General features: G+C 50.3%; 1 protein-coding gene across 3 annotated transcripts in view; it reads left to right on the top strand.

Annotated features, from left to right (window-relative positions):
* LOC144115235 (uncharacterized) overlaps positions 1-8,374 on the top strand; it is a 112,520-nt gene extending 104,146 nt beyond the window's left edge. For all 3 annotated transcript variants that reach the window (XM_077649520.1, XM_077649518.1, XM_077649519.1), the window contains exons 8-9: positions 1,246-1,336; positions 4,856-8,374. In XM_077649520.1, the coding sequence (XP_077505646.1) occupies positions 1,246-1,336; positions 4,856-5,273 (509 nt within the window). In that variant the 3' untranslated portion in view covers positions 5,274-8,374. The remainder of the gene's footprint in view (positions 1-1,245; positions 1,337-4,855) is intronic.
* Positions 8,375-25,820: the final 17,446 nt, after the last annotated feature.

Below are 25,820 nucleotides of genomic sequence, written 5' to 3'. Positions count from 1 at the left end.
GAATAAGCTCACTGCTGTACTGTTAAATACGCTATCGCCACCCGATCACCGGGCCAATTGGCTAAGCGGATCTGATGGTTTCCTTGTCCGTTAGTTTTTCAGCCGTGTGGCAGCTTTCAGCGTTAAGGTCTCACATGGCTCGGCACAGCACACCTGCCCAGTGCCCCTGAGCACACCTGGGTGGCATTATAACTGTCCAGCTGCAGGCAAGAGAGCGTGGGAGATGTCAGTTACTACACACGAACACAACGCAGTTCACCCCGAAGGAAGTCTCATCTGGCGCTATTACTGTAAAACGAATGCACAGCGAGACAAATTGGTCGTTCTGAGCGGCTCCTTACTTAAGATTCTGCCTTAGCTCCGAATTCGGACTCACAGAGATGAAATATTAAACTATTAACCAGGGTTTTTGGAACAACGGTAGCTGGAAGGTGATTCCTTTGTTGCACATTCTCTTCCTGATACCATGCGTGCCACTGAAAACAATAGTTGGCATGCACTGGTCTGTAGCTGCATCTTCAAACCCTTCACCTGCGAAAACAGTTCGCGGCTGGCCGGCAGTCGCAGCGGGCAGTAACTGTAGACAAACTTACGATGGCCAAGGTGGTAAACAGTGACGAGTAGATCCAGAACAGTCTAGATATTTAAATGACCAGCGCCCCCGCTTCCACAATACGGCATACCTGTGCGATTTTGGCGACGCTGACATTAATTTCGAAGCTTGCTTTATATTGCGACTAAAATGCACATACGGCCACTCAGCATGGTGGTAATCTGAAAGAATCGCAAAGTTTAAAAAAAAACAAGAGGACACATTATACAGTCGCTCGCATGCACAAACTTGAACGCAGTAGTCTTTCCCCTGCTTTCGGGTCCTTACAGGTCCCTCAATAAATAAATAAATTAAATTAAAACGGTAGAAATGAAATACCTTAGTTCGCTGATTCCTTGTTAAAGCTTTGGTGAGCGTGCTGAACTTTCCTCCTCCACCTTCTTCAGTTTCGTGCTGCCGAAAATTTCATCTTCCCTGTTCCCTACTGCCGTATCTTTGCATGTGTGACTTCGTTTCTCTCATGTAGGTGTGACGTCCAGGACGGACGGCGCCGTCTTTATGCCTTAGTGAGCGTAAACACGATGGAACTGGGAAGGCGGCTAGAAGAACGCGCTAATCATTGAGTGAAAACTCTCGAAGACCAGCGCCGGTGTTGGATTTTATTAATCTTTGATCTCACTGCATTTTCTCAGAACTGTCCAACAACGCGGACTACTTTTCCGAAAGGCTGGAGCGTCTCAAGGATGTGGAAGACTACGTGCCTAAGCCCATGATAGCTCCCATGTGAGTGATGCAATGCTGTGTTCTTCTTTTTTCTCACATTATTAAAGTTGCCTTTGAATGATTTAGCATGAGGAATCGAATGCTCACAGAATGACAGCCCGGTGTTGCGAGTACTTATGATGCATTTTTTCGCCCAAGCGCAACGATCTACAGTATGTGCCAAATATAATCAAGTAACAAGTTTGTTCCTTAACCGTGTAGCGAAGCATGTAAGGCACCCCTCAGGCTCTAAATGTGCGTAAGATAAGGAGAGCCTTATTTTTTACCTTTAAGGGTTTCGTAAGGGCTCCACCATAAAGCTGACAAGCAAGTCCCGTTGCCTGGTAAATTTTCACACAGTAGGGGGCAGGAACGGGAAAACGGAACTGTCTGTGGTTGAAATTGTTTCGTTAATTTGATGGCGTGAGCACGAGAGCGTTAGTGAAACTCCTGTTTGGTATCTCTGAACACGAACTAGCTATCGAACGGCAGAAGTGACTGCATCCTCTAACTTACTTTAGTCACGGACGTGGTGGACGTGGCTAAAACACACAAGGTATGACGCCGGGATAACAAAAAGAGAAATGATGACCCGAAACATTGTGAAGATGCCCAAACATAGAGCTAGTAGAGCTAGCAGCCCGGCTAATTCATCCGTAGCTATTTTGTTAACACTGAGATCACCAAGAGCTCTGTTGATTTGAAATTACGAATGTCGGCAATCGATTTTAACAGCGCAGCTGTAATAGCCACTTCACAATTAGGAGAGAAGACAAAAACATGGCTATACGAAAAGACTGAAAGCCGGTGAAATTCGTCCTTTTTTGGATCACTCAGGCGTCGAACTAGCTGTGTATATACTTTTCTCGCATCCTGATGGTTTGAAAGAGTCATCGTGAGCTAGGTTTTCGCATGTTTCTTTTAGATCTAAAAGTTATCACTCATACGAATTCCCACGGTGAAGTAAGCATAATGGAATATATATTCGTTCAGAACGGCCACGGGTGAAATAATATATGCTTTAAGGGCCGAGCAAGTACACCTCCCATGGTTAAATTAGGCTTCAATGCCTCGTATAACTTCGGACACTAAAGTAAATCACACAGCAAAAATAAACACATATGTAATAAAAATTTGACCACAGTTACAATTATTCCATCTGAAATATAAATGATTGCAGCGGTCAACAACAGCCCCAGAAAAGTAACTGAAAAAATACAGAAAATTAATCGATTTCTATCTTGTTATTTTTCATTGCCATAACACACATGTACTCAGACTACAATCAACTACTGCAGCTTGATATTTTATTACGCGTTAATAAATTTGGTGAGGAGTTGTTTCTCAAAGTTGTCTTCGCTCATTTTTCCCGCGTTTCCTCTCAAATAGATTAGCAGATACGCTGACTACTCGCTAAATCTATGCGTTGCAGGGATGCCTTGCCAACCCACTACAGGGAGCGACATGCTCATGAGGAGCTGCGTTAGCGTGCCGGGTTTATTTCTCTTACTTTTCTTTGTTCGCTTAACTGATACTGCCGCCACTGACGCTGCAGGGTACCCAACGCTGCCGTGATGCCGCCTGCTAACGTCCCTTTGCTCCTTTGCTTACCTTAAGGGTTTGGTTGATTGTGGTAGGCTGCGGGCGCATGTTCACGTGTTATAATGCTGTGTCTGCGGCCAAGCTGCTTCGAACTTGTGAAGGAGCTTGCAGTTTTTTTTAATAATCGCGTGGAACGCGATTTCTTGCTGATGCAGTTCCGCTCTGCAAGCTCAATGCCTGTACACGAATGCGAACTTTTTTTTCACGAGTTTCCTCTGATTGTCGGGCTCCAACCAGCGGCTTAATAGGATATCTACAGAAGTAGACAGCCAGCCAATAAATGAAACATCCATGAGGCACGAGGCTGGCACGAAGTTCGCTGACAATGGCGGGATTGAGAGGCACAGTCTACTTTCCCTGTGGAAACGATCGCACGCAATGCTTCTCCGCAGCCAGTTCGTTCTCGCTCTGTCACGAATGGAACATCCCCGCTAGCACCTGTGTTTGCGGTCCGGTTGAGGTTCTCAAAACTGTGCCGTTGGATGCTAGCGTTTGGAAAAAAGGAACTGATTACCAGTAATCAGTGACAGAAAAAATTAACTGCATTTCCCGGAATGTGATCGTTTGAGAAAAAGTAATCGATCAATTACAAAATTCAGAGAAAACGTTATTGACTACTATGCCGCCGCGGTGGTTGAGTGGTTATGGCACTCGGCTGCTGACCAGAAAGACGCGGGTTCGATCCCGGCCGCGGCGATCGGATTTCGAAGTAGGCAACATTCTAAATGCCTGTGCACTGTTCGATGTCAGTGCACGTGAAAGAACTCCAGGTGGTCGAAATTTCCGGAGTCGTTCACTATACTGCGTCCCTCGTAGCCTGAGTCGCTTTGGGACGTTAAACCCCCATAAACCGTAACACTTATTGATTATAAGTAATCAATTACTTGGAACGCGTCATGTACAACTCAGCTTACAACACAGGTTATTGAATGATAGTCTGCGACAGGCTTTCGACCGTTGCTGATCTGAAAACAAAGGCCTCTAAAGAGATAGGTAGCCTTAGTGGATTAAAATACGGGTGACGAAAACTATCGTCTCGCAAGCAGCCAGGTTATATGAATTAGCTGCTTTGGACAACGCTGTCTTTACTTTACAATACGAGATTGCTGGCGACCCGAATTGTTATGCGAAATTGCCCCAAAGCGCTAAGTTTTCAGCTGCAGAAATAATGTTAGTGCTTGGAGACAACGCATTCCCATGTTTGTCTGGAATCTTCTGATTGTGCGCCGTGCCTGTCTATGACCACTGCTTTCTTCGCGGCTGTAAATTCGGCATTCCCTATTTCTTGAGACGCGTATTTTCTAAATACGCGTCTGTGGAGAGATGTGTTGAATCGCTCAAGTAAATACTTTATTTCATTGTGGGTGAGGCCTTTAGCACGAACTAGAAATGTTTCTAGAAAGCCGCCAAAGGTTCCTTATGAGCTCCGCTTTTGTGTGAAAGAGAGAGTGAAAAAAAAGTGCGGGCTGGTGTACAGAGACGCGCTGACGTTGTAGTTCTACTTGGCACTCAGACAATTACTTTGCACAGAATGACATTTGCCCAGCTACCTTCGAGCTGCAGGCAGATATGCCACAAATGAAGTGGAGAGTGTCATTCCGCTAAGATGGCTTTATAAATAATTGCTGCCTTCGGCCTGACCTATATGGGTGTGCTAATCGAGGTTTCGTGCCACGGGTGCAACTAAAGTTAGTTCATTTCGTCAAATATCAAGACAGGCTGTTCCAGTCATACACTATCAAGGCACGCTGTTCGAGTGTGGCTCAAAGACCATACTCGGGCAACGCGAGAAAACTACTGTTCGGGGTATAGTGAGTAGGTCAACGGCATTTTATTACACATGCCCATGTCTTCGTTTTAAATATTAGGGGTCTGGGTCGCAGATGAGCTCTGCGTGTCGTGGAGGATTGTCATGGTGTCTGTTTTTCCTCACCGCAGGCAAAACGGCCGCCACAAGTCCTCCTTCTACGTTAGCAGCCGTCCCGCGGGCGGAGGCGGCTCGGAGCGAGGTGGCATCCTGGGGGCTGGCGTTGGCGGCGCGCGCCTAACGTGCGTCACGCCGACCGCGTCCACGGTGTGCGGCGGCGAGGAGAGCCCCGAGGTGAAGATCCAGGCGGCCGACATGCCTCAGGAGATGCAGCGTGCCGCCGTCGAGTCGGCGAGCCAGGCGGTGAAGCTGTACTCGACCGAGAAGCACGTGGCCGAGAGCATCAAGCAGGACTTCGACCAGATGTTCCAGCCGACGTGGCACTGCGTGGTGGGGCGCAACTGGGGAAGCTGCGTCACCCACTCCAAGCAGTGCTACGTGCGCATGGCCTACCGGGACATGACCATCCTCCTCTATCGCTCCATCTGAGCCCGGCAGCAGCCGAGGGGCACAAGTTTGGAGAAAGAACTCTGCGGTCATGTCCGACGCGCAGCAATGGGTTCATACGTGCGCGTGCTGGGACGATACAAGCGAACGGCACCACGGGGCGCTCGGCACTATATACGCTGCTACAAAAGGTCCAAAGACCGCCCACTTTGCTTTCGACGTGCAAGTGCGAGAGTTTTCAGAGTTTCTACACGGAGGTGGGCGCTGGCCTGACCGCTACTGCACTTTGTTCTGTGTAGCGCTGTACAGCACCTGTTTCGAGTAGTACAACCGTCACCGCGCTTGGGTGGAGTGCGCGAGGAGTGGGCTCTGGAGTGCGTTGGCGATAGTCGCCACTTTCTCTATGGTCTGCATTCTGCACTATAATGAATAAGCCAGCTTCAATGCCGCAGCACGTACTGAGTGCGGAGAACTTCGTAGAGCACAAAGCCATCTCTAAACGTCGTCACCGCACTCCAAAGCATGGCGGCCACGCGCTGCGCACAAGTGTGACGGAGTCTGTGCGGTATGCTTCGACGCTGTTCTCGTCTCCCGAGGTTCGGGCGGCTTGGGTTTTCGGGCTGGAGGTAAATCTTCTCGAGACCATTTCCCCAGCGGTGCCGGCGAATGCCCTCAACTAGGCCTGCGCCGGCCAGTGCGGCAGTTAGGTTCAGCAGCGTAGAGCTATAGAAGGGAGATGAGGTTGAGCGTCGTTCCAAGACATTCCAAGCATTGCAAGAATGTCTGCTGCATTTGTGTGTGCGATAACTTTATCTCGTACAGCGTGGTTCGAGGCCGCCGCATGCGCACCACAGAAGCCGCGTAATAGATGGACTTACACACCAGAAAGTGATTCGCGCCTCGTACGCAGCGCATCAGTTGTGCGGTGGGCTCTTGCATCACTTGGTAGCTAATCTGACGGTGCGATTTCCCAGCTGGTGCTTGCAAATTGGCCCCTCGTGGGATCGACTCTGAGTGGCATTCACAAAATTTCAGCTGCTCTGGCTGAATAACTAGGTTTCTGTACCCAGTGTAGCATACTGTTAGTCACTTGTTTGTCGATGAAACGTCGCTGGTTATAAACAGTGTGGTGGAATATATATGGCTGCCGTTCTTTTTCTGTGTTTATGAAGCGCTTTTGCCACAGTAGACGTTCTACTACCTACGTATTTACATCGAAGACTGGAAACATATCTGAGGTGTTGCAAGCACCAACTGCAAGAAGCATATCCAACCATTCTTGACCGCATTATGAATATTGCCTGGGAGAGGCTTTGAATGTGGCGGTACGAAGATTTTCGCGTGACCTTTTAGTCTCTTCTGACTCGGTGACTGCCTGGTGGCTGTAAAATCTGACAGCACGGCTTTATGTGGTACATATCTGGCCTCATACTATTTCCATTCCCCGACCCAGTAGGGGTCAAATCTTGGTGTTTACACTTAACGCTGGCACATGCTCACGTAAACGAAAAGTACTATATTTTCTGACTCCCTTTTTATTTCTATTGTATACTATAGTTCTTCCGCAGTACATCAGTGGAGCGGGAGAGGTCCTTCATTATGACCTCAAACTATATTCTGACTATCGTAGTGCACGGAACGATCATTGCGTTTCTTGACGTGTCTGTCTTTCACACTGTTATCAAGACTGCGGGCACAGAACTGTAGTGAAAAAAAATGATGTTAGGCGTTGAAATAAGCTGTCTCGGGACATTGCTCAGGCCAGTTGCAACTACGCCACCGTAAAGTCCCAGAATAACTGTTTATTCAGTGGTGTCAGAAGGATCGATAGACTGAACTCGTCAACTGCCGAAAGCGCAGGACTGCAGGTGATCCCAGAAAAGAACTACAGTCATATATTTTGTTTATTGTCGGTTTTTGCGTACTGTCCACTGATTTCTCTTTGTCTTGACTGCATGCGAGCCTGGATGTTGTGCGCGCATCAATCATTTCTTATATAAAGAGCTTAGCTGGTGCATTTATCACGGGTTGAGTGCTGCGCGCGAGTATGCCGTTGTTGGCGTGATTCTTTCTTGAACAACATCTTGTGCGGTGCTGCCCAAGTGCTTGTAATTTCCTCTGCAACCGACTTCTATTCAGGCATGGTGACATGCAGAATGCTACAAACTATGGCCAGAAATGTTGAGTCGGTCGTGGTCTACAGTCAAACGATGTCCATTTTCAACTGAGGTAGCGTGAATTGCAGCTGAAATTCGGCTTTAGCGTCGTAGCTGCAAATTGAAGCCATCGCTAAATCAAAGGCGAATAAGCCTTTGTGAGGTGCATACTTCATGCTTAGCCTAGATTTTTTTTTGCGACTACAGTATACACAGACTGTTTACCCTATAGTTTCTGACGTAGTAACGTATTTATTGCTTCAGATATACACGTCGGCTAGTACTCATAATATTGTCTGTTGAAGCCTAATCGGTTTGTTAAACTATAACGTACAAGAAATTCGTGTCAAACGTTGTTGTCATTAATTTCTTGTAGAACGTACAAAGGACGGAAACGACGTTTTCAATTAACGTTACATTAATTTGTTGCTAAGTGCCAGTGGAACCGTTGACGACTTTCGGGTACACTGCCAATATAGTGTAGCTGTATTCGCTATATAGTTATGATTTGAACAATATCCAAGACCCCTCCGGAGATACGCTATCTGGCGATAATGTGCCACAAGCTAGTTTGTCACATGTCCTCTAACATGAAACTTGAGGTCCGAGAACCTGGTTCGAAAGCAGCGGACCACGGGTTTTCATTACAAGTGAAGGCAATTTTCATCAGTGCGCGTAACCTCCCAAGAAGACGGGTGTATTCACGCTAGCTTTAATTAGGCGAGGAGTTTCTTTGGGACAGTGCAAAAGAGAAGAGAAACGACTTCACGAGGACTACAGGTATCGCGGGATTTTGGCATCATGCAGGATGACATGCGGGTCAGTGTGCTTATATGAGCGCGTTATGTGCTTTCTCGTAAAAATTTTTGTGCACAGCAAAATTATTTATTTTAGACTGACTTTCGCTCTGTACAAGCGTGTTTTTTAAAGTAACCCTGCGTGTTGTCATTTCTGAATCTAGAGTAATAAACTTTTTTTTTCACTGCCATGTATTGCTGCACTTCCTCCACTTAGCCCGTGCAAACTGACGTGTACTCTTACACCGTTCTAAAACACTGCGTTACGTGCGCATGAGGGTGATTCCGCGCTGCGGTTTCGGGGCCGGAGTGCGACGCATAGAAATACATGTAAGCAAAACATTCAGAAATACCTGCCTCGTTTCACAGAGCACCCATGCAAGCAGATACTTGTTAACAGTTGGCAACTGCTTTGGAGTGTGACAAAGTACGCTACATCATCTCGAACCTATATTATTAAAACGACGCGATAAAAGCGCGGAATTTGTGAAACACCCAGTTATAGGGCACCTTTTTTTGGGGGTATGTCCGGTTTCACAACACATATTTCTCGTCCAGTTTTAAACAGACAATTTTGAAATGATGTAGCCTGCTTTGTCACACTCTTCTTCAAAGAAGTCGCCAACTGATAACAGCCTTCCGCCCCATGGGTTCTCTCTGAAACGAGAAAAATATTTCCGAGTTTTTCGCTTGCAGTTTTTTCTACGAGCCGCGATTTCGCCCCGCACCCCCAGCCAGGAATCACCCTTCCCTCCCCCCCCCCCCCCTCCAACCTCGCAGGCGGTGCCAGGTGTTTCAAAAATACATCTCCTTCATTGTGACATCTTAGGGTGAGTTTGATATTTCTTTACGAAGGGAGAACATCATAGACACACTCTGACCCTACGTGTCTCCTGCAGTCGTCCCAGCCGATGAGGGAGTAATTGCTCATTGGCATCCACCCAAGCGCAGCCATACGGCTACAAAGGAAAGCATACAGCTTTCTCAGAAACTTCTTAAAGAAAAATTTGTCCTGGTTCAGTGTTTGAACCCGGGACCAACGCTTCACCGGAGCAGCCGCTCTATCAATTGAGCTAACCGGGACGTTTTGTTTTGTCTTTATCGCCTGTTTTTACAGTTTACATCAGATCACAAACATGTTCTGCGCTGCAGTCTCAAACATCAAGAGAGGACATACGTTTCACCCACATAGTGGTGGTGGTGGTAGTGGTTTTATTAAAAATAATAGTAAAATGGAAGGAAAAAGTTTTTGCTAGCCCCGGCATCTGCCATCGATGCTGAAGCACCTGAGCTGGGGCAGCGGAAATAAAGGATAGCAGGCAGAATGGAGAAATGAAATGAAAGAGGTGAGGGGACAGGAAGAGAGGATAGGGGGAGAAGTAATATGTACAAACTATTTACACAATAAGAAATGTGTCCAGGTTGTGCGCGTGATTAGTTCATTTTAGAGGAATTAAATCACACACGCGCACAGCACTGTGTTGGTTACAACTGGAGTGGGGCGTCCAGTTATTAATCGTTCAAGGTAGAACTAGCGGAGCGTTTGGTCACTGCGTGTAACTACCTGACCGAGAACAGACGGGACGTCAAGCCCGTGTGTTCGAGGAATGCACAGAGGCTCACCAAAGTTCGCTCATGAGTGCGCGCACTACACTGCGGCCACAATAGCGTCTTGATGGAGTCACGTAGTATGCCCTGCGCCCTATAGGCCGCGAGCATATCGCGACGAGCATCGGCGAACGCGGCACAGTGAAGGAGCAGGTGTTCTAGTGTTTCCACTGCACCGCATCCGTCACACACATGACTCGTCGCGATTCCGTGACGCACCCGTCGTTCCCCGGGCCACAAGCAGCCAATGCGCGCGCGGAGGATCATTGCACGTTGTGACCGTGTAAGTGCGCGACAGCCGGTGACACTGTCGATGCGCTCACCTCCCGCGATGCGTGGGTCGGGTTGCTGCTTTCGGAGATGGTCGTGGATGGCCGCACGCGCGTCCTCCAGCGCAAGGGGCAGATCGCTGGCAGGTAGTTATTGTGCAGCGGTCGCGAGGTCGTCAGCTTCTTCGTTTCCGGCGATGCCGCAGTGACCGGGCACCCACTGTGCACGCACGGCACATCCTCTCTGCGCGAGGCGCTCTATGCGCGAGCGAATTTCCCGCACAAGTGGGTACCGCGGCCGTTAGATTGTAGGCGGCTGAGGGCGGCGCGGGAGTCGCACAGCAGAGCACACCTGGGCGGCGGAGGGCCGAGGGTGAGCAGCAGGTCCAGCCCGAGCCGGATCACCATCAACTCCGCCGTGGTGGAGGAGCCCAGGAAGGCTGCGTGTTGCTGGCTGTGCAGTCGCAGGGCGGGGATGGTGGCCGCCGCAGCAAGGGAGCAGCTTTCGCGGGCCACTGAGCCGTCGGTGTGCACGAGGAGATGGTCCTGGAGCTCCTCGTGTATGACGGCTCTGGCCAGCTGCTGCACAGCACAGAGGGGTGTGCTCCGCTTTCCCGCAATGCCGACGATATCTCGCTGTACCTCCGAGGCAGCAGGCCAGGGCGCGCAGGAGCCGTAGGGGGGTGGGCCTTGTGTTAATTGCTGTTACTGCTGAGACAGCAGCGATGGCGTAGAGGTAGAACATCCGCCTCGCGTGCAAGAGGACCGGGGTTCAAATCCTGGTGCCGCGCAATTCTCCACCGGGTTTAAAAAAAAAAATCCGCGTGTCGATGGAATTGCATAACCAGGCCTGGAGTGCGGCCTGATCTCGGTGACCAAAACCGACAACGCACTCCCTCACCAGAGCAGGATTTGGCCACCCTGGTGTAGTACTTGGCCACAACCTTCTATGATCAAACCAATTAACCCTCGGCCCTCAGTCCCCAGCGGCCGCAGAGCAACTGACCACGGCGGCGGTCAGACCTGTGACGCAGCGGAGGGTGCTAAGAATCTCTGGCTCCGGACAGGCCGCCATTGGAATCTGAACCTGGCAACGTTTAACGCTAGAACTTTAGCTAGTGAGGCTAGCCTAGCAGTGCTGTTTGAGGAACTAGCGGGAATTAAATGGGATGTGATAGGGCTTAGCGAAGTTAGGAGGACAGGTGAGGCGTATACAGTACTAAAGGACGGACACATACTGTGCTATCGCGCGTTAGAGGATAGACGAGAACTAGGTGTGGGTTTCCTCATTAATAAGGATATAGCTGGCAACGTAGAGGAGTTCTACAGTATTAACGAGAGGGTAGCAGCTATAGTAATTAGGCTGAATAGGAGGTACAAGCTGAAAGTGGTGCAGGCCTACGCACCCACATCCAGCCATGACGACCAGACCGTTGAAAGCTTCTATGAGGACGTAGAATCAGCAATGAATAGAGTAAAATCGCAGTACACTGTACTGATGGGCGACTTCAATGCGAAGGTGGGCAAGAAGCAGGCTGACGACCACGCGGTAGGTGACTATGGGATAGGCTCTAGAAATAGCAGGGGAGAGTTATTAGTCGAATTCGCGGATAGAAATAATTTACGGATCATGAATACCTTCTTCCGCAAACGAGAAAACAGGAAATGGACCTGGAAGAGCCCCAATGGTGAGAATAAAAATGAAATCGACTTCATACTATGCGCTAAACCTGGCATCATTCAGGATGTGGCCGTCCTCGGAAGGGTGCGTTGCAGCGACCATAGAATGGTAAGGTCTAGAATTAGCTTAGACTTGAAGAGGGAACGGAAAAAGCTAGCGAAGAAGAAGACCATTAACGAGTTAGCCGTAAGAGGGAAAGCACAGGAGTTTAGGATAGCGCTGCAAAACAGATATTCGGCTTTAACTGAGGAAGACGATCTTGATGTTCATACAATGCACGATAATCTGAAATCAATAATTACGGAGTGCGCAGTAGAAGTAGCCGGTAGGACAGTTCGACAGGGTACCGGGAAGCTTTCTCAGGTGACGAAAGATCTGATTAAGAAGCGCCAAAGCATGAGGGCGTTTAACCCTACCGACAGAATAGAACTAACGGAGCTATCAAAGTTAATAAATAAGCGCAAGGTAGCCGACATAAGGAAGTTTAATATGGAGAGAATCGAGCATGCTATAAAGAACGGAGGTAGCCTAAAAACAGTGAAGAGGAAACTAGGCATAGGTAAAAACCAGATGTATGCATTAAGAGACAAGCAGGGCAATGTCATTAGCAATATGGATAAGATAGTTAACGTAGCCGAAGAGTTCTATACAGACCTGTACAGTAGCCAATGTAATCAGAGCGCTAATGAGAAAGAGAGCAGTGCACAGCAATGCGTCATCCCGCCAGTAACGAAAGATGAAGTAAAGAAAGCCTTAGAAGCAATGAAAAGGGGAAAAGCAGCTGGGGAGGATCAGGTAACAGCAGATCTGTTGAAGGATGGAGGGGACATCGTGCTAGAAAAACTAGCCACCCTGTATACGCAATGCCTTATGACCTCGACTGTACCAGAAGCTTGGAAGAATGCAAACATTATCTTAATTCATAAGAAGGGAGACGCCAAGGACTTGAAAAATTACAGGCCGATCAGCTTACTATCCGTTGCCTACAAAGTACTTACTAAGGTAATCGCTAATAGAGTCAGGGCAACGTTAGACTTTAATCAACCAAATGATCAGGCAGGCTTTCGTAAAGGATATTCCACAATAGATCATATTCACGCTATCAATCAGGTGATAGAGAAATGCGCAGAATATAACCAACCTCTATATATAGCTTTCATTGATTACGAGAAAGCATTCGACTCAGTGGAAACCTCAGCAGTCATACAGGCATTGCGTAATCAGGGGGTAGAAGAGCCTTATTTCAAAATACTGGAAGATATATATAGCAACTGCACAGCTACTATAGTCCTCCATAAAGTCAGCAATAAAATTCCAATAAGAAAGGGCGTCAGGCAAGGAGACACGATCTCGCCAATGCTGTTCACCGCATGTTTGCAGGAGGTATTTCGAGGCCTGAATTGGGAACAGTTGGGAATAAGAATAAATGAAGAATACCTAAATAATCTGCGATTTGCTGATGACATTGCCTTGCTGAGTCACTCAGGAGGTGAACTGCAAATCATGATCAATGAGTTAGACAGGCAGAGCAGATCGATGGGTCTAAAAATTAACATGCAGAAAACCAAGGTAATGTTAAACAGCCTAGCAAGGGAACAACAGTTCACAATTGGCAGCGAGAGCCTAGAAATTGTGACGGAATACGTCTACTTAGGGCAAGTTGTGACAGCTGATCCGGATCATGAGAGGGAGATAACTAGAAGGATAAGAATGGGGTGGAGCGCATATGGCAAATTCTCGCAGATCATGAGTGGCAGTTTACCAATATCCCTCAAGAGAAAAGTCTACAACAGCTGTATCTTGCCGGTACTCACCTACGGGGCAGAAACGTGGAGGCTAACGAAAAGAGTTCAGCTTAAGTTAAGGACAACGCAGCGAGCCATGGAAAGAAAAATGATAGGTGTAACGTTAAGAGATCGGAAGCGGGCAGAGTGGGTGAGGGAACAAACACGAGTTAATGATATCCTAGTCGAAATCAAGAGAAAGAAATGGGCTTGGGCAGGGCATGTAATGCGAAGGCAGGATAACCGCTGGTCTTTAAGGGTAACGGAGTGGGTTCCAAGAGAAAGTAAGCGTAGCAGGGGGCGGCAGAAGGTTAGGTGGGCGGATGAGATTAAGAAGTTTGCAGGCAAAGGGTGGATGGAGCTGGCAAAGGATAGGGTTAATTGGAGAGACATGGGAGAGGCCTTTGCCCTGCAGTGGGTGTAGTAAGGCTGATGATGATGATGATGATGATGACTCGAGCAGCGCCGCGCCCATTCGTGAGCGCGGGTGCGAGCGCATACGCTGCAGCAGCGAGCCGCCCTCCGGTGCGCGGTGAAGCCGGTCGATGTGATTCAATGCCCTGCGCGCTGCTTGTAGCTCAAGTGGCCACGCTCCTGCCTCGGCCAACGTTGCGGCGCACTGCGAGTTTTTGGGCAGGCCTAGGCACACGCGCAGGGACTTGCGGTGCTGAAGCTCGAGTTTCTTCCAGCACGGCTTGCGCACCGTGACGAGCGGCAACGCATAGAGCACCGCCCCAAAAGCGGTGCTCTATGCGCTGCCTCACATGAAAAAAATCAAAACTGTTTTAAGGAACACAACTCTCCCATGTCCCATGTCTCGTGACAACCTAACCGGGAGGGCAAGCTTATGGTAGGGCGAGAGCGAATTGATCATTAAATCGAAGTGGGAACAGTGTTTGTCAAATGTTTTTGGGAATCCCCCAAAGACCGACCAGGGGTTTCGCTGCCTCCCATACTCACCCGCTAGCAGGCGGGGCTGCCATGAACGTCACAGTCGCGCTTTCGAAATTACATGTCTCGCGCATCGTCTGCTAAGCATCAGGAAAGAAAGGTGACGCCGCACCCATACCTGCAGGTAAATCTTTTTCTTTTCTGTCGTGAACAAAGCAAGGCCTAGCTGCTTTTGGTAAATGGTGAAAAAAATTAGATGGGGTTTAACTCCCCTTAAACCGATGTGTGACTTACGAAAGCGCTGTGCCGTAAATGATGACGCCAGCGATACCTAAGCAACGAGATGGCTGAAATCTCAAAGCCGTGAACTACTTTTTCAGTGGTGGCCCAGACCAATTTTTCGGAAATGACCCGTGGTCAACTTTGGAGGTTGCCATTGTGTCGGGCATGGTTAATTATGGTTGGACATCGATCTTGGTCCAAATCAGCGAAGGTCAAATCGTTTCGATACCAGGCTAAATACGTGCATTCCAACGTCTACTCGGTTTAACTACGTGAAAATCCTAACAATATTTTACCTTCCCTCTCTCATCCTCACCATGGAATCTTTGGCCATGGCTCACCCTCGTTTTCTAAAGCTATCTGTCCATCCGTCGCGCTCACTTTGTAATATTCACTGATATACTCCGCGGCCATCACCTTCGCCCTCACAATAAGCACTTTCAACATTGATTTATGTTTCCTTGTCGCAGATAGAACCGTTCTTTAATATCTGCACTTAGGTATCCAAGCCAATCTGCACATGAACCGAGCCGTCCGTGATACCGAATCACGGAAAAAAATATTCATAAAGAAGTGGACCGTACGGTATTTAAAGTCTCTTTCTGTGCGTAGCGGAGTGCAGTAAAGTTGCAATTAAACAAACTCTTCGAAGCTGTATAAAACTTGTGGGTTACTTGTGGTCCGCCTTAGCGTTATCACACGCACGTGTTATGCCATTGCACGGTAAAGATCCCTAAGTGGTCGAAATTACTGCACAGTACTCCACTCATAATGATAATAATGAGCTTTTGAGGAAAGCAAATGGCGCAGTATCTGTCTCATATATCGTTGCACACCTCAACCGCCGTAAGGGAAGGGCTAAAGGAGGGGGTGAAAGAAGAAAGGAAGAAAGAGGTGCCCACTAACGATTTGATTTGGGGATGTTTAACGTGTCAGTGGACGTTAAAGATAACCAGGTGGTCGAAATTATTCTGGAGCCCTCCACTACAGCACCTCTTTCTTCCTTTCTTCTTTAACTCCCTCCTTTATCCCTTCCCTTACAGCGCGGTTCAGGTGTTCGCCGATATGTGAGACAGTTACTGCGTCATTTCCTTTCCCCAAAAAAACAAACCAACCAACCAACTCAGCTGCGGCACTTCTTTCTCTCTTTTTCTACCACTCCCGCCTTCCTCTCTTCCCTTGCGGCGCGATTCCGGTGTCCACCGAGATGTGAGACAATTACTGCGCCATTTCCTTTCATCAAAAGCTTTTTTTCTTTAGCGTGTACCGACATCACGCGGAACTCGGACGCCTTTTGCGTTTCGCGATCAGCTGCCAGTCGAGCGGTTTCTGCCAAGAAAGCATTCACGCTGCGCAAGACGGTCATCGCTGATGAAGAGACCGCCTGGAACCTCCGAGGAGAGCGGTCGCGTTTCTCCGTGCTCCCGCTGAAACTTCATCCAATCTCGGCGGCAATCGCATCCCAGCGTCCGGCCTGAGCGTTCGCGCGCGTGCGCGCCGTTTCCTGGATTACAAGCGCGCTGCGCCAACGACTCCTCTTCCTGCGTCCGCGCTCGCTCGCGGTCGCGCACCCGTGAACACACCACCATGGAGGTGCAGGTGCAGGGAGAGATTCTTCACCCCCGCGCCTATGACCCAAGGGACTGGACTCACAGCCTTAGTGTGCCTGCCTGCTCCAGGGACCGCTGTACGTCAACAAGCCGGGAAACCGCAGCGTCTGCAAGCGGTGCCGCCATCTCACCTACTGCAGGCCCTGACAAGTCGCACCTGCAAGCAACGCGCGCAGCTGCGCAGCGTTCGCGGCAGCAGCCGCCGTTCCCGGCTGCTGACTACAAGATCATCTTCAGGTCTCGAGGCGGGCTGCAGCTGAACCTGCTTCCGCCCCGACTACTACGGGAAACCATCCTCCAAGCGGCGTCCCAGCTTCAAGAACCAACGCGTACCCAAATCAGGGTTCACCCAGTCAACAACACGTGCACAGTAAGCACGCCCCTACAAGCTGACACACTCGCGCTGGTTCGCATAACCCAAATCCAACACCAAGCAAAGGACTTCGCAGTCGCAGCTCATATAGCGCCACCGGACGGAGCGGTACGCGGAGTGATCTCCAATGCATACTGGAACGAGACCCCGACAGCTCTTCTCCAGGACCTCATCACCAGCAACCCGGAAGCCTCCATCGTGGACGCCCGCCGAATGGGGGCCACGCGTTCCATTCTAGTCACCTTTCGTGCTGGACCTGTACCACGCGCCATTCTTTATGGAGGAGCCCTCCACAGGTGTACACCGTACCGAGGGCATATAGACGCCTGCACGAACTGCCGCGTCCCAGGCCACCGGGCGGATGTGTGTGTCCACCCAAGATCTCATAAATGTCCCCGCTGCGGGAAATCCCATCCCAAAGATGTGCCATCATGTACCCCCCAGCTGCATTCCCTGTGGGGGCCCACATATGACCGGAACTGGGAACTGCAAAGCACGGGGCCGTAAACTAGCGTCCCCGAGGAACGCTCTCTCTCCTCCGTCTAAATCGCGGCTGTCTCGCCGTGATCAACAAAACACAACCAACGGACGCAGCTCGACGGCTTCCCGGTCAAGTTCCAGAAACCGACAGAACAGCAGCAAAAACGCCTCACGTCTCACTTGGGCAGACCGCGTTTCCGGCAACGCCACCCGTCATCCCCCGCCACCCCAGTCCTCCCAAGAAGATTCGAGAGACCAGGAACTGCGTGCCTTGCGCGACGAGGTAAGCCGTCTCTCCTCCCTTTTAAGCAGCCCCACCCCTTCTCTGCCTACTCAACCCGCACCCCCTCTCGTTAACCCGACATCCCTATCCACAGACACTTCGAGCACCCCTCCTGCAAAGAAGCAGCGCACCTCAGACGCCACACCGCCTCCCATACCCCTAGAAATAGACGCTAAATTCGCTGCACTGAATGCCAAATTTGACCACAAACTAAAAGATCTAGACGCCCGCCTTGAGGCCAGATTCAATCACCTTGTCGCCACTCTCACCGAAAAACTTGAGCAGCGCATGGACGCTATGCTTACCAAGATGATGGAGCTCATGGAACATAACCTTACCCATCGCTTCACCCAAATTCAGACCTCCTTCACTCCTCCCCCCTACCTCCGCAAGCACAAACCCCCTTTGCTGAACACATACCAATTGACACCCGTCTCACTCCCCTCCTCAACCCCCCGACTCTCCAATATGGCGGGCGGAATACTAATTCTCTCCCTATTTTAACTTGGAACTGCCCCGGTTTCCGGGCCGAGCGCGCACCTCTGCAACTTCTCCTTCCCACCCTCACGCCCGCTCCCCATATACTTCTCCAGGAGACTGCACACCGGGCAACCCTCCCCAGCTACACATCTACACACTCAGAGACCACTAGCAAACCCAGGGCGTCCACACTCATCTACCGCAGCCTCACCTATAAAACTCATCACATCACGTCTGAGACATCCTGTGTGATCACTGAACTTATACGTAACACACATACACTTCCTTCAATCTTTATAGCAAATATATACCACCCCCCGTCCCAGCCGATGGCCTCGTTAGAATCACTTCTGCGAGAGCTACACCACCTAGCAGGGAAACATCCTCTATTAATTGGTGGGGACTTCAACAGTCAGCATACTGACTGGGGATACACAACCACGACACATCGAGGTCGCAGGCTGTGGCTGCTCCTGCAGAACCTCCAGCTCACCGTTCATAACACGTTTCAGATGCCCACGCGGATCGGCAACAGTGTCAGCATGGACACCAGTCCGGACCTGACGCTGAGCCGCTACATCCGCGGTGTTACCTGGAACAGAACTCAACATACAATGGGCAGTGATCATTACATTATACAAATCACTGTCCAGTACAAACCACCCCGTCACTCCTATACAACACATAAACTGCATGGTTAACTGGGACGCACTCCGCGCTGCACGCACCGCCCACCCAGACACTCCTATCACAGAGATCGACGCCTGGGTGCAATCACTCAAGCATGACGTTCACCACAACACGCAACACATTGAAACGACCACCGAAACCCCTACCCTGGACACACAGCTAGCCCACCTCTGGGAGGCTTATCACAGCTTCCTGGAACGCTGGAAAGGCAATAAATATAACAAGACACTTAAAAAGTGGCTGGCCGCTCTGCAGACAAAAATCCAACAACACTCGGAGGAGCTCTGCCGATCCAACTGGGGACAGATATGTGACGGCATCGCCGGAAACCTGTCCAGCAAACGAGCATGGCAACTCCTCCGACACCTCATCGACCCCATAAACACCAAATCATCAACACAACACCACGTGACACGCCTCACACACCAACATATTGACGATCCCGAGGCCCTCATAAACACACTTCAGAACACATACACCTCTCTGGGTGCCCCCACACCTCTACCCACCTACACAGGACCAGCCAATCCAACACTCGACAGAGACATCACTGAGACGGAAGTCAGAGCGGCCCTCCTGACTCTCCGAACTAACTTCGCACCTGGTGCAGACCAAATCACAAACTTCATGCTCCGTAATCTGGACGACCAATCGATCACCCAAATTACGCAATACTTCAACCAGTGCTGGAGGGAGGGTATCCCCCTGCAGTCCTGGCGCCACGCGAAGGTAATATTCATACCCCAACCCAACAAAACACTTACACTTCAAAACCTTCGGCCGATTTCGCTAACCTCATGCCTCGGAAAGCTCTTCGAGCATGTTGTGTTAGCAAGACTCACAACGCACATGGCGGACAACAATCTATACCCGCATAGCATGGTGGGATTCCGCCCGATCTATCCGCACAGGACGCCATGCTGCAACTCACACATGACATTTTCGACCCGCTTCTGCCTGGTTACACAAAGGCAGTCTTAGCTTTGGATCTCTCCAAAGCTTTTGATCGCATCGAACATAGACGATCATGACTGCCCTATCTCCATTGAATGTGGGTGCGCGCACGTACGCCTACATTCAAGCATTCCTCACTGACCGCACGGCTGAGATACATTTTGGACCTCTTTCTTCCCCCTCCTACACGCTTCAGAGTATCGGAACCCCTCAAGGGTCCGTCCTCTCCCCCTTCCTCTTTAACATCACCCTCATCCCCCTCGCCCGAAAATTGGCAACTGTCCCCCACCTTAAGCACACTCTTTATGCCGACGACATCACACTGTGGACTACCCACGGCAGTGACGGCGACATAGAGAACACCTTACAGGAAGCAGCCACCCTCACCCAAACTTATGCACAGAACATCGGACTGTCTTGTTCCCCAGAGAAGTCCGAACTGCTCCTCATCCGGCCAAAGAACCAACGCTCCCCCCGCTCCCCCATTGCCATCGAACTGAATGGGGACCCGGTACCGGAGGTTGACACCCTCCGCGTATTGGGCCTGCATATCCAGAACGATGGCAAAAACACCACCACCCTTAAGAAACTCAAGCAGGTTGCAGACGCGATATCGCATTTCATCCGCAGAGTTTCGGGCCATCATAGAGGCATGAAGGAGCGCGACCTCTGTCGCCTCATTCATGCCTTTGTCCTCAGCCGTGTGCTCTACACTACCCCATACCTAGAACTATCCAAACACGACATAAATACTTTGGATGCCTTGACCCGCAAGGCATTCAAAGTCGCACTTCATCTTCCCCTCTACACCCCCACAGACAGATTACTAGGCCTGGGCCTCCACAACACGATCGGTGAACTCGTGGAGCCCCATCGACAGGCCCAATACATAAGGCTTACACAAACCTCCATAGGCAGGTATATCCTGGACTCCCTCGGAATCAGAATACCGGCCAACGACCCAACCCTCCTCCCCATTCCTCGATTCCTTCACCGAGAGCTGGTAATCAAGCCACTGCCAAAAAATATGCACCCCTCCCACCATGAGCAGCGCCGCAGAGCCCGTGCGAAGGCACTCCACCGAGTGTACGGCTCCGAGCCGGACGCCGTATGGGTGGACGCCGCCTGCACGGGTGACGAAGCAACCGCAGCCGTGGTTGACTGCTCTTCATCCGCCCTCCTCACACTACCTCTCCCCCCTGACACCACCCCAGAGGCTGCAGAGGAAGCCGCCATCGCAATTGCCATCACCGGCACGGAAGCCCAGTACATTTTAACAGACTCTAAAACTGCAATTCTAAATTTTGCGCGAGGCCGAGTCCACGTCCCTGCTTTTGGCATATTGGGCTCGCCCGATGCACCACCACCCCGCCATGTAGAGCTTATATGGGTGCCTGCGCACTCCGGGAATCCCGGAAACGAGGCCGCCAACCTTTCAGCCCGAGGTTCTTTAAACCGGGTTCAGGTGGCCTCGGATCGGGGATTCGCGAGGGAGCGAATGCACTCGTTCAGCGAGATGACGCAGGCCTACAGAGCCTCGCGCAAGCTCTACCCCCGCCCAACCCCTCCCTAGATAACAAACACGCGACACTCTGGCGCAAACTGCAGACACACACACTCCCCTCCCCCCTGACCCTAGCCCACTATCACCCCTCCTTCCCCACTCCTGCCTGCACCTTGTGCCCAGAACCATTAGCCTCTTCCCTCCCCATCCTCTCCCTCTGCCCGGCGGACCCTCCACCGCGCGGCCTAGAGGACCTCAAGACCTGGGAGGACTGGGAGACCCTGCTGCGCTCGGAGGACCCGGCCGTGCAGACAATCGCCACCGCCTGGGCTGCCAGTGTTATGGACCTTAGGGACATAAACACTGGAGTGCAGTGGGGTCGTGCGGAGACCCAGGGGCGTGCCCCGACTTCCTCTCCAACAATAAAGTTTCTCTCTCTCTCTCTCTCTCTCTGCGTTTCGCCTCCATGGAAGCGTGGCCGCCGCTGCCGGGTTTGATCCCGTGCCCTCGTGCTCATCAGCCGAGCGCTCTAACCTTTGAGCTACCGCCCGCGGCAGCTGCAGCATAACTGTGCCTCTAGTGAATAGGGGAGGGGTGTTGAACGGGAAAGGAAGAATGATGTGCGGGTGAACATCAGGCCCGGTGTAGGGCGTGTTTCGGTGGCTCCGGCAGAGTAATAATGCAAAGTAATTAAATTACGCTGTAGTAGAATGTTCTTACCGGCTAGTTAGGTCATTTCATTAAAAGGTAGGACTGGTCGAATAAGACAAGAGCAGGAGACACAGGAACGCAAGCGACGCCACGACCACTGTGCCCGTAGTGTCATTTAAATTCCTATGTCTCCTGTCCTTGTCTTTTTCGCGCAATGCTACCTTTTAAATAAATGACATTGCTAATTAATTCACAAGAAATGACGCAATTATAATTCAATTACTTTCGATAAGTCATGCAACTAATATTCATAATTTTCAATTTTCCATGCGTACAAAGAAGTACAGTGGTCGCATCCTCTCATAGGCATTTCATATTTCTTAAATTATTACACAGCAGTAGCAATTCAGCTTCAAAGTGGCCGTCGAAAATTTTGCCTCGCTTTAACACAGGGTGTGCTAGGTCATAATGAGTAACCGGTCTTCTGAAGCAGGCCGGTTCCAGATGGAAAGCTGTTTCAGCCCAGCGCACAGTTCAAAAATCGGAAAATCGCTGACATCGCCTTCATGCACCCCTGAATTTCATCGTTCGACGTCCCACATAAACGCACCCTGCTGATTGTGAAGAAATCGTCTTCCGCGACACTTTTTCGTCATGCAGCGATTTCTTGTTAAATGTGGCGCCTCTAGAGTCGCGGAGAGAAACCCAGTGCTGTGGTCTCGCACTACTGGTCAGTAAAAGCAAAATATAATAATAGTTGGCCCACTGAGGAGTTGTGCGCCCCGCAGTTCAACTTACACAACCTCAGCAACACTTTCCCAAAGGAAATTCAGCAAAGGAAACACCAAAATCTCTATCAAATTGCAATGCGCACAATTTCTGGTCTTCCCGCCAGACGCCATCCCAGCGAAACTCCCCCTCCGCCCTTTTAGCGCGAAAGCGCTCCTAGCCGCACTCCTCGGGATTCAGAGGTGTTTGTCTCTGTAGGTGCGTGAAGATTCTGCGAAGCAAGTGTAACTGAGTCAGTGAACTTCAATGGACACCTCAGCCTCAGGCAATGACGTCCACCCACAAATTGATGCAGACATGCGCCTTCCCATTTTTCAAAACAAGTTTTAGACATCCTTGATTTTGAGGATCGAAAAATGCCCATAACTGGCTCCCTGGGTCAGTGGACAAGCCACTTCGCCCTTTCAGATAGGTGGTGGTGGTGTCCACCAGCTAGAAAACCATGCTTTCGCACAATATTTCGCGTTTAGCCACTTGTTAAAGCGAACCCGCTAAACTGCCGCTTTGGTTGCGGCAATAGATTAAATTTGCGATATTTTATAGACGCGAAGCTGATCTTCACGGTGAGCTCTCTCTCAGAGGAGCGCACCCTCCGTTATCAGCGCATGCAGTCTCAAATTTGACGCCAACGAGTACCCTACATCTACCAGCGTCACCACCCCTATCGATCCGTCAAAGGCAAGGGAGAAGGTAGTTCTGCAGTCGGGGACGAGGAGAGCGCTTCGATGTCCGCTCCAACCTCCGGTCCCCCCCCCTCACCTCAAGCACTACCGCACCTTTAACCGCCAACTGTTAACAGGTGAGCTGGGCAGCCATGACCTCTCCCAGTCATACACCTACTAAATCCGGCTGCCACACATTCAGCCAGACCTTCGAGATATTGAGTAGCAGGTCCTTAGAGAATAGATAGATTCAAGAACTGCAGCTGAAACAAACTAGGAGCCTCACACCCCAGCCCTACCCCACACTGCCCCCCGCTCCTTTTTCGATATGGATAGCGAACCATCTGACCCCAGCCCTGCCAAACGACGGGCAGTGGTACTGACGACACCTTGGACTACACCGCAAAACACGATTACCCTTGCCACTGTGGCTGAACAAATATGAGTCTTTTCTCGCGCCGTTCGAAAACCACGCGGCAGCGGAAAATGCAAATAAGTACGGACCACTCTCCTTAACACACTAAATGAGTCAATCATGGATAACCGCTATGCATTCTGTGAGCACTCTGCATAGGTGACATGGCTACCCAAAGCAGGCTAGCCGGAAAACAAGCCTCATGTGGCCGTCATAATACGGATACAGAAGGGCACGACCATAGGAGCAAGAAATCCGGCTGTCCTGAAGAAAATCCCCTCCGCCAGGAAACCTAAAATTTGCTTTTCAGGTTATTAGAACATGTTGTTTACGTCAAAGCAGTGTTTTCTCAAAAAGAAGTCATATTGTTCCAAAAATGAGTTCCTGAAATCAGCAGAAGACTGTCATTCCGCTGAAACGCCTATGTGGTTCAAGACACCTAATCTACAAAGTTCAATTTTTTCTTGCTGGAAGTGCTTTTCGGTCTTGTCTTTTCGCATTTCATCCTTCGTATTTGTTTTAAGGATAAAAGAATCTATGGCCCGTCGCTTAATATAAAAAGCACAAGTTACTGCACTTAAAACAGCATGGGCCAGTTCAATGCAGGACGAGGAGGTTTGGAAGAACAGAAAGGCATTGTAGAGAAGAGAAAGAAGTGTACGCAGGGCACCTAACATGCGCAACATGTCCCACACTTGTGACATGTATACGAGCGCGAGGCCACTGCTTCTAGACGTGGGTGGTTGACTCGCGAGCGCGAAGAGAATACATTTGTCATACAGAGAATACATGTGCCTGCTCTGTTAGACTCAGTCTCTCCAAGTGTACCTGCCGCTACGGAACCCATTGCGCCCCTGCAAGTCTCTCATGCTGGGGGCAAGCCGCTCTCGGAGCCCGCGCGGCAGCCCGCAGACAGCGTTGCGGCTTTGAGCAACAACGCTAACATATCTGAGACCGATGGTGACGAGAGCAGCTTGTCGTCCTCGCCTTCTTCAGTCAACCTCGTCATTGACGAGACTGTCATCGTGCCTGAGCAGGAGCCGTGGCCGCCGTCGGCATCTCCTTTGTCATCGAGGTTTAGTGTCGGCACAAATATTTTGTCTGGGCAGGAGCCAAGGCCATCTCCTGACGCGGAACCTGAGCAGTCGCCGTCCTCTTCTACATCGAGGATTAGCGCCAGCACTTCTAGTACGCTGTCTTCGGATGTGGAGATGGTCGCTTTGAGTTCGAACTTAAAGCGTCCGCATGCGTCGACTACGGATTCGGACATTTCTGCTTGCTGGCCAAGGAGGCCTCGTGCCTCCTCTGGTCCGACCCCACGAAAGAAGTGCGGTGGTTTGGCGCCGTTCGCGGAACGCATTGTATTGCCTAGACATCACAGCTCCTAGTTTTATTTTTCATCTCCAAAATGACTACTCTTAACATCAATATTCTTAACGTGCAGAGGTTCCTCAAGGTAATGAAGCAGGCCGAGGTGGTCGCATTCGCTCGTTCATCGGGCTGCGATATCTTCTGCCTGCATGAAACTAATTTTTTTCGCCTCAGTGACGTGTTGGAATTCAAGCATAGGTTTGGCATCGATGCATTCTTTTCGTACGCCAGCACGCGTTCTAGCGGCGTTGGCGTTCTTGATTTGTACTACATCCTCCTGCGAGACCATAATGTTACCTACGATGCGCTCGGACGCGTGCTGGTGTTCGACTGCACGTTTAACGCACTTCGCCTGAGAATTCTTTGCATTTATGCACCTGCGCATTCTAATTTGGTGAACTCATTCTTTATACATCTAGATGCGTATTTTCTTGGAGGACGTAACGTTGTGATGTTGGGCGATTTCAACTGCGTGCTCGATACGGTCGCTGATGCGCAGGGCCCTGGTAGGGGCAGGACAGGCTGGAATGCGCGCGAGTTGCGCCGCCTAATAAACCAGTTTATGCTCACATACGCTTATGAGCTCCTGTATGGTGGTGTCTGTGTGGACTTGGCATCGCGAATTATCGAGCAGGCTAGACAGGGCGTATGTACCGACGGGCCTTTCAAGGACAGTGTGTGCTGCTAACGTAATGACGCTGCCATCCTCGCCGGTATACATATCAGATCATCGCCCCTTTCTTCTGTCACTCGGGGTTCCGGCATCTGCAGTGCAGAGACCATGGCGTTTGGATGTGCGCATCCTTCACGACGCCAGCACGAGAGAAGAGCTAACGCGGGCCTTGCATTTTTCGATTGT

Source organism: Amblyomma americanum, chromosome 1 (genome assembly GCF_052857255.1).
Source record: "Amblyomma americanum isolate KBUSLIRL-KWMA chromosome 1, ASM5285725v1, whole genome shotgun sequence".
NCBI classification, from domain to species: Eukaryota; Metazoa; Arthropoda; class Arachnida; order Ixodida; family Ixodidae; genus Amblyomma; species Amblyomma americanum.
Note: the sequence above shows the minus strand (reverse complement) of the source record. Positions and strands in the feature narration are given on the sequence as shown.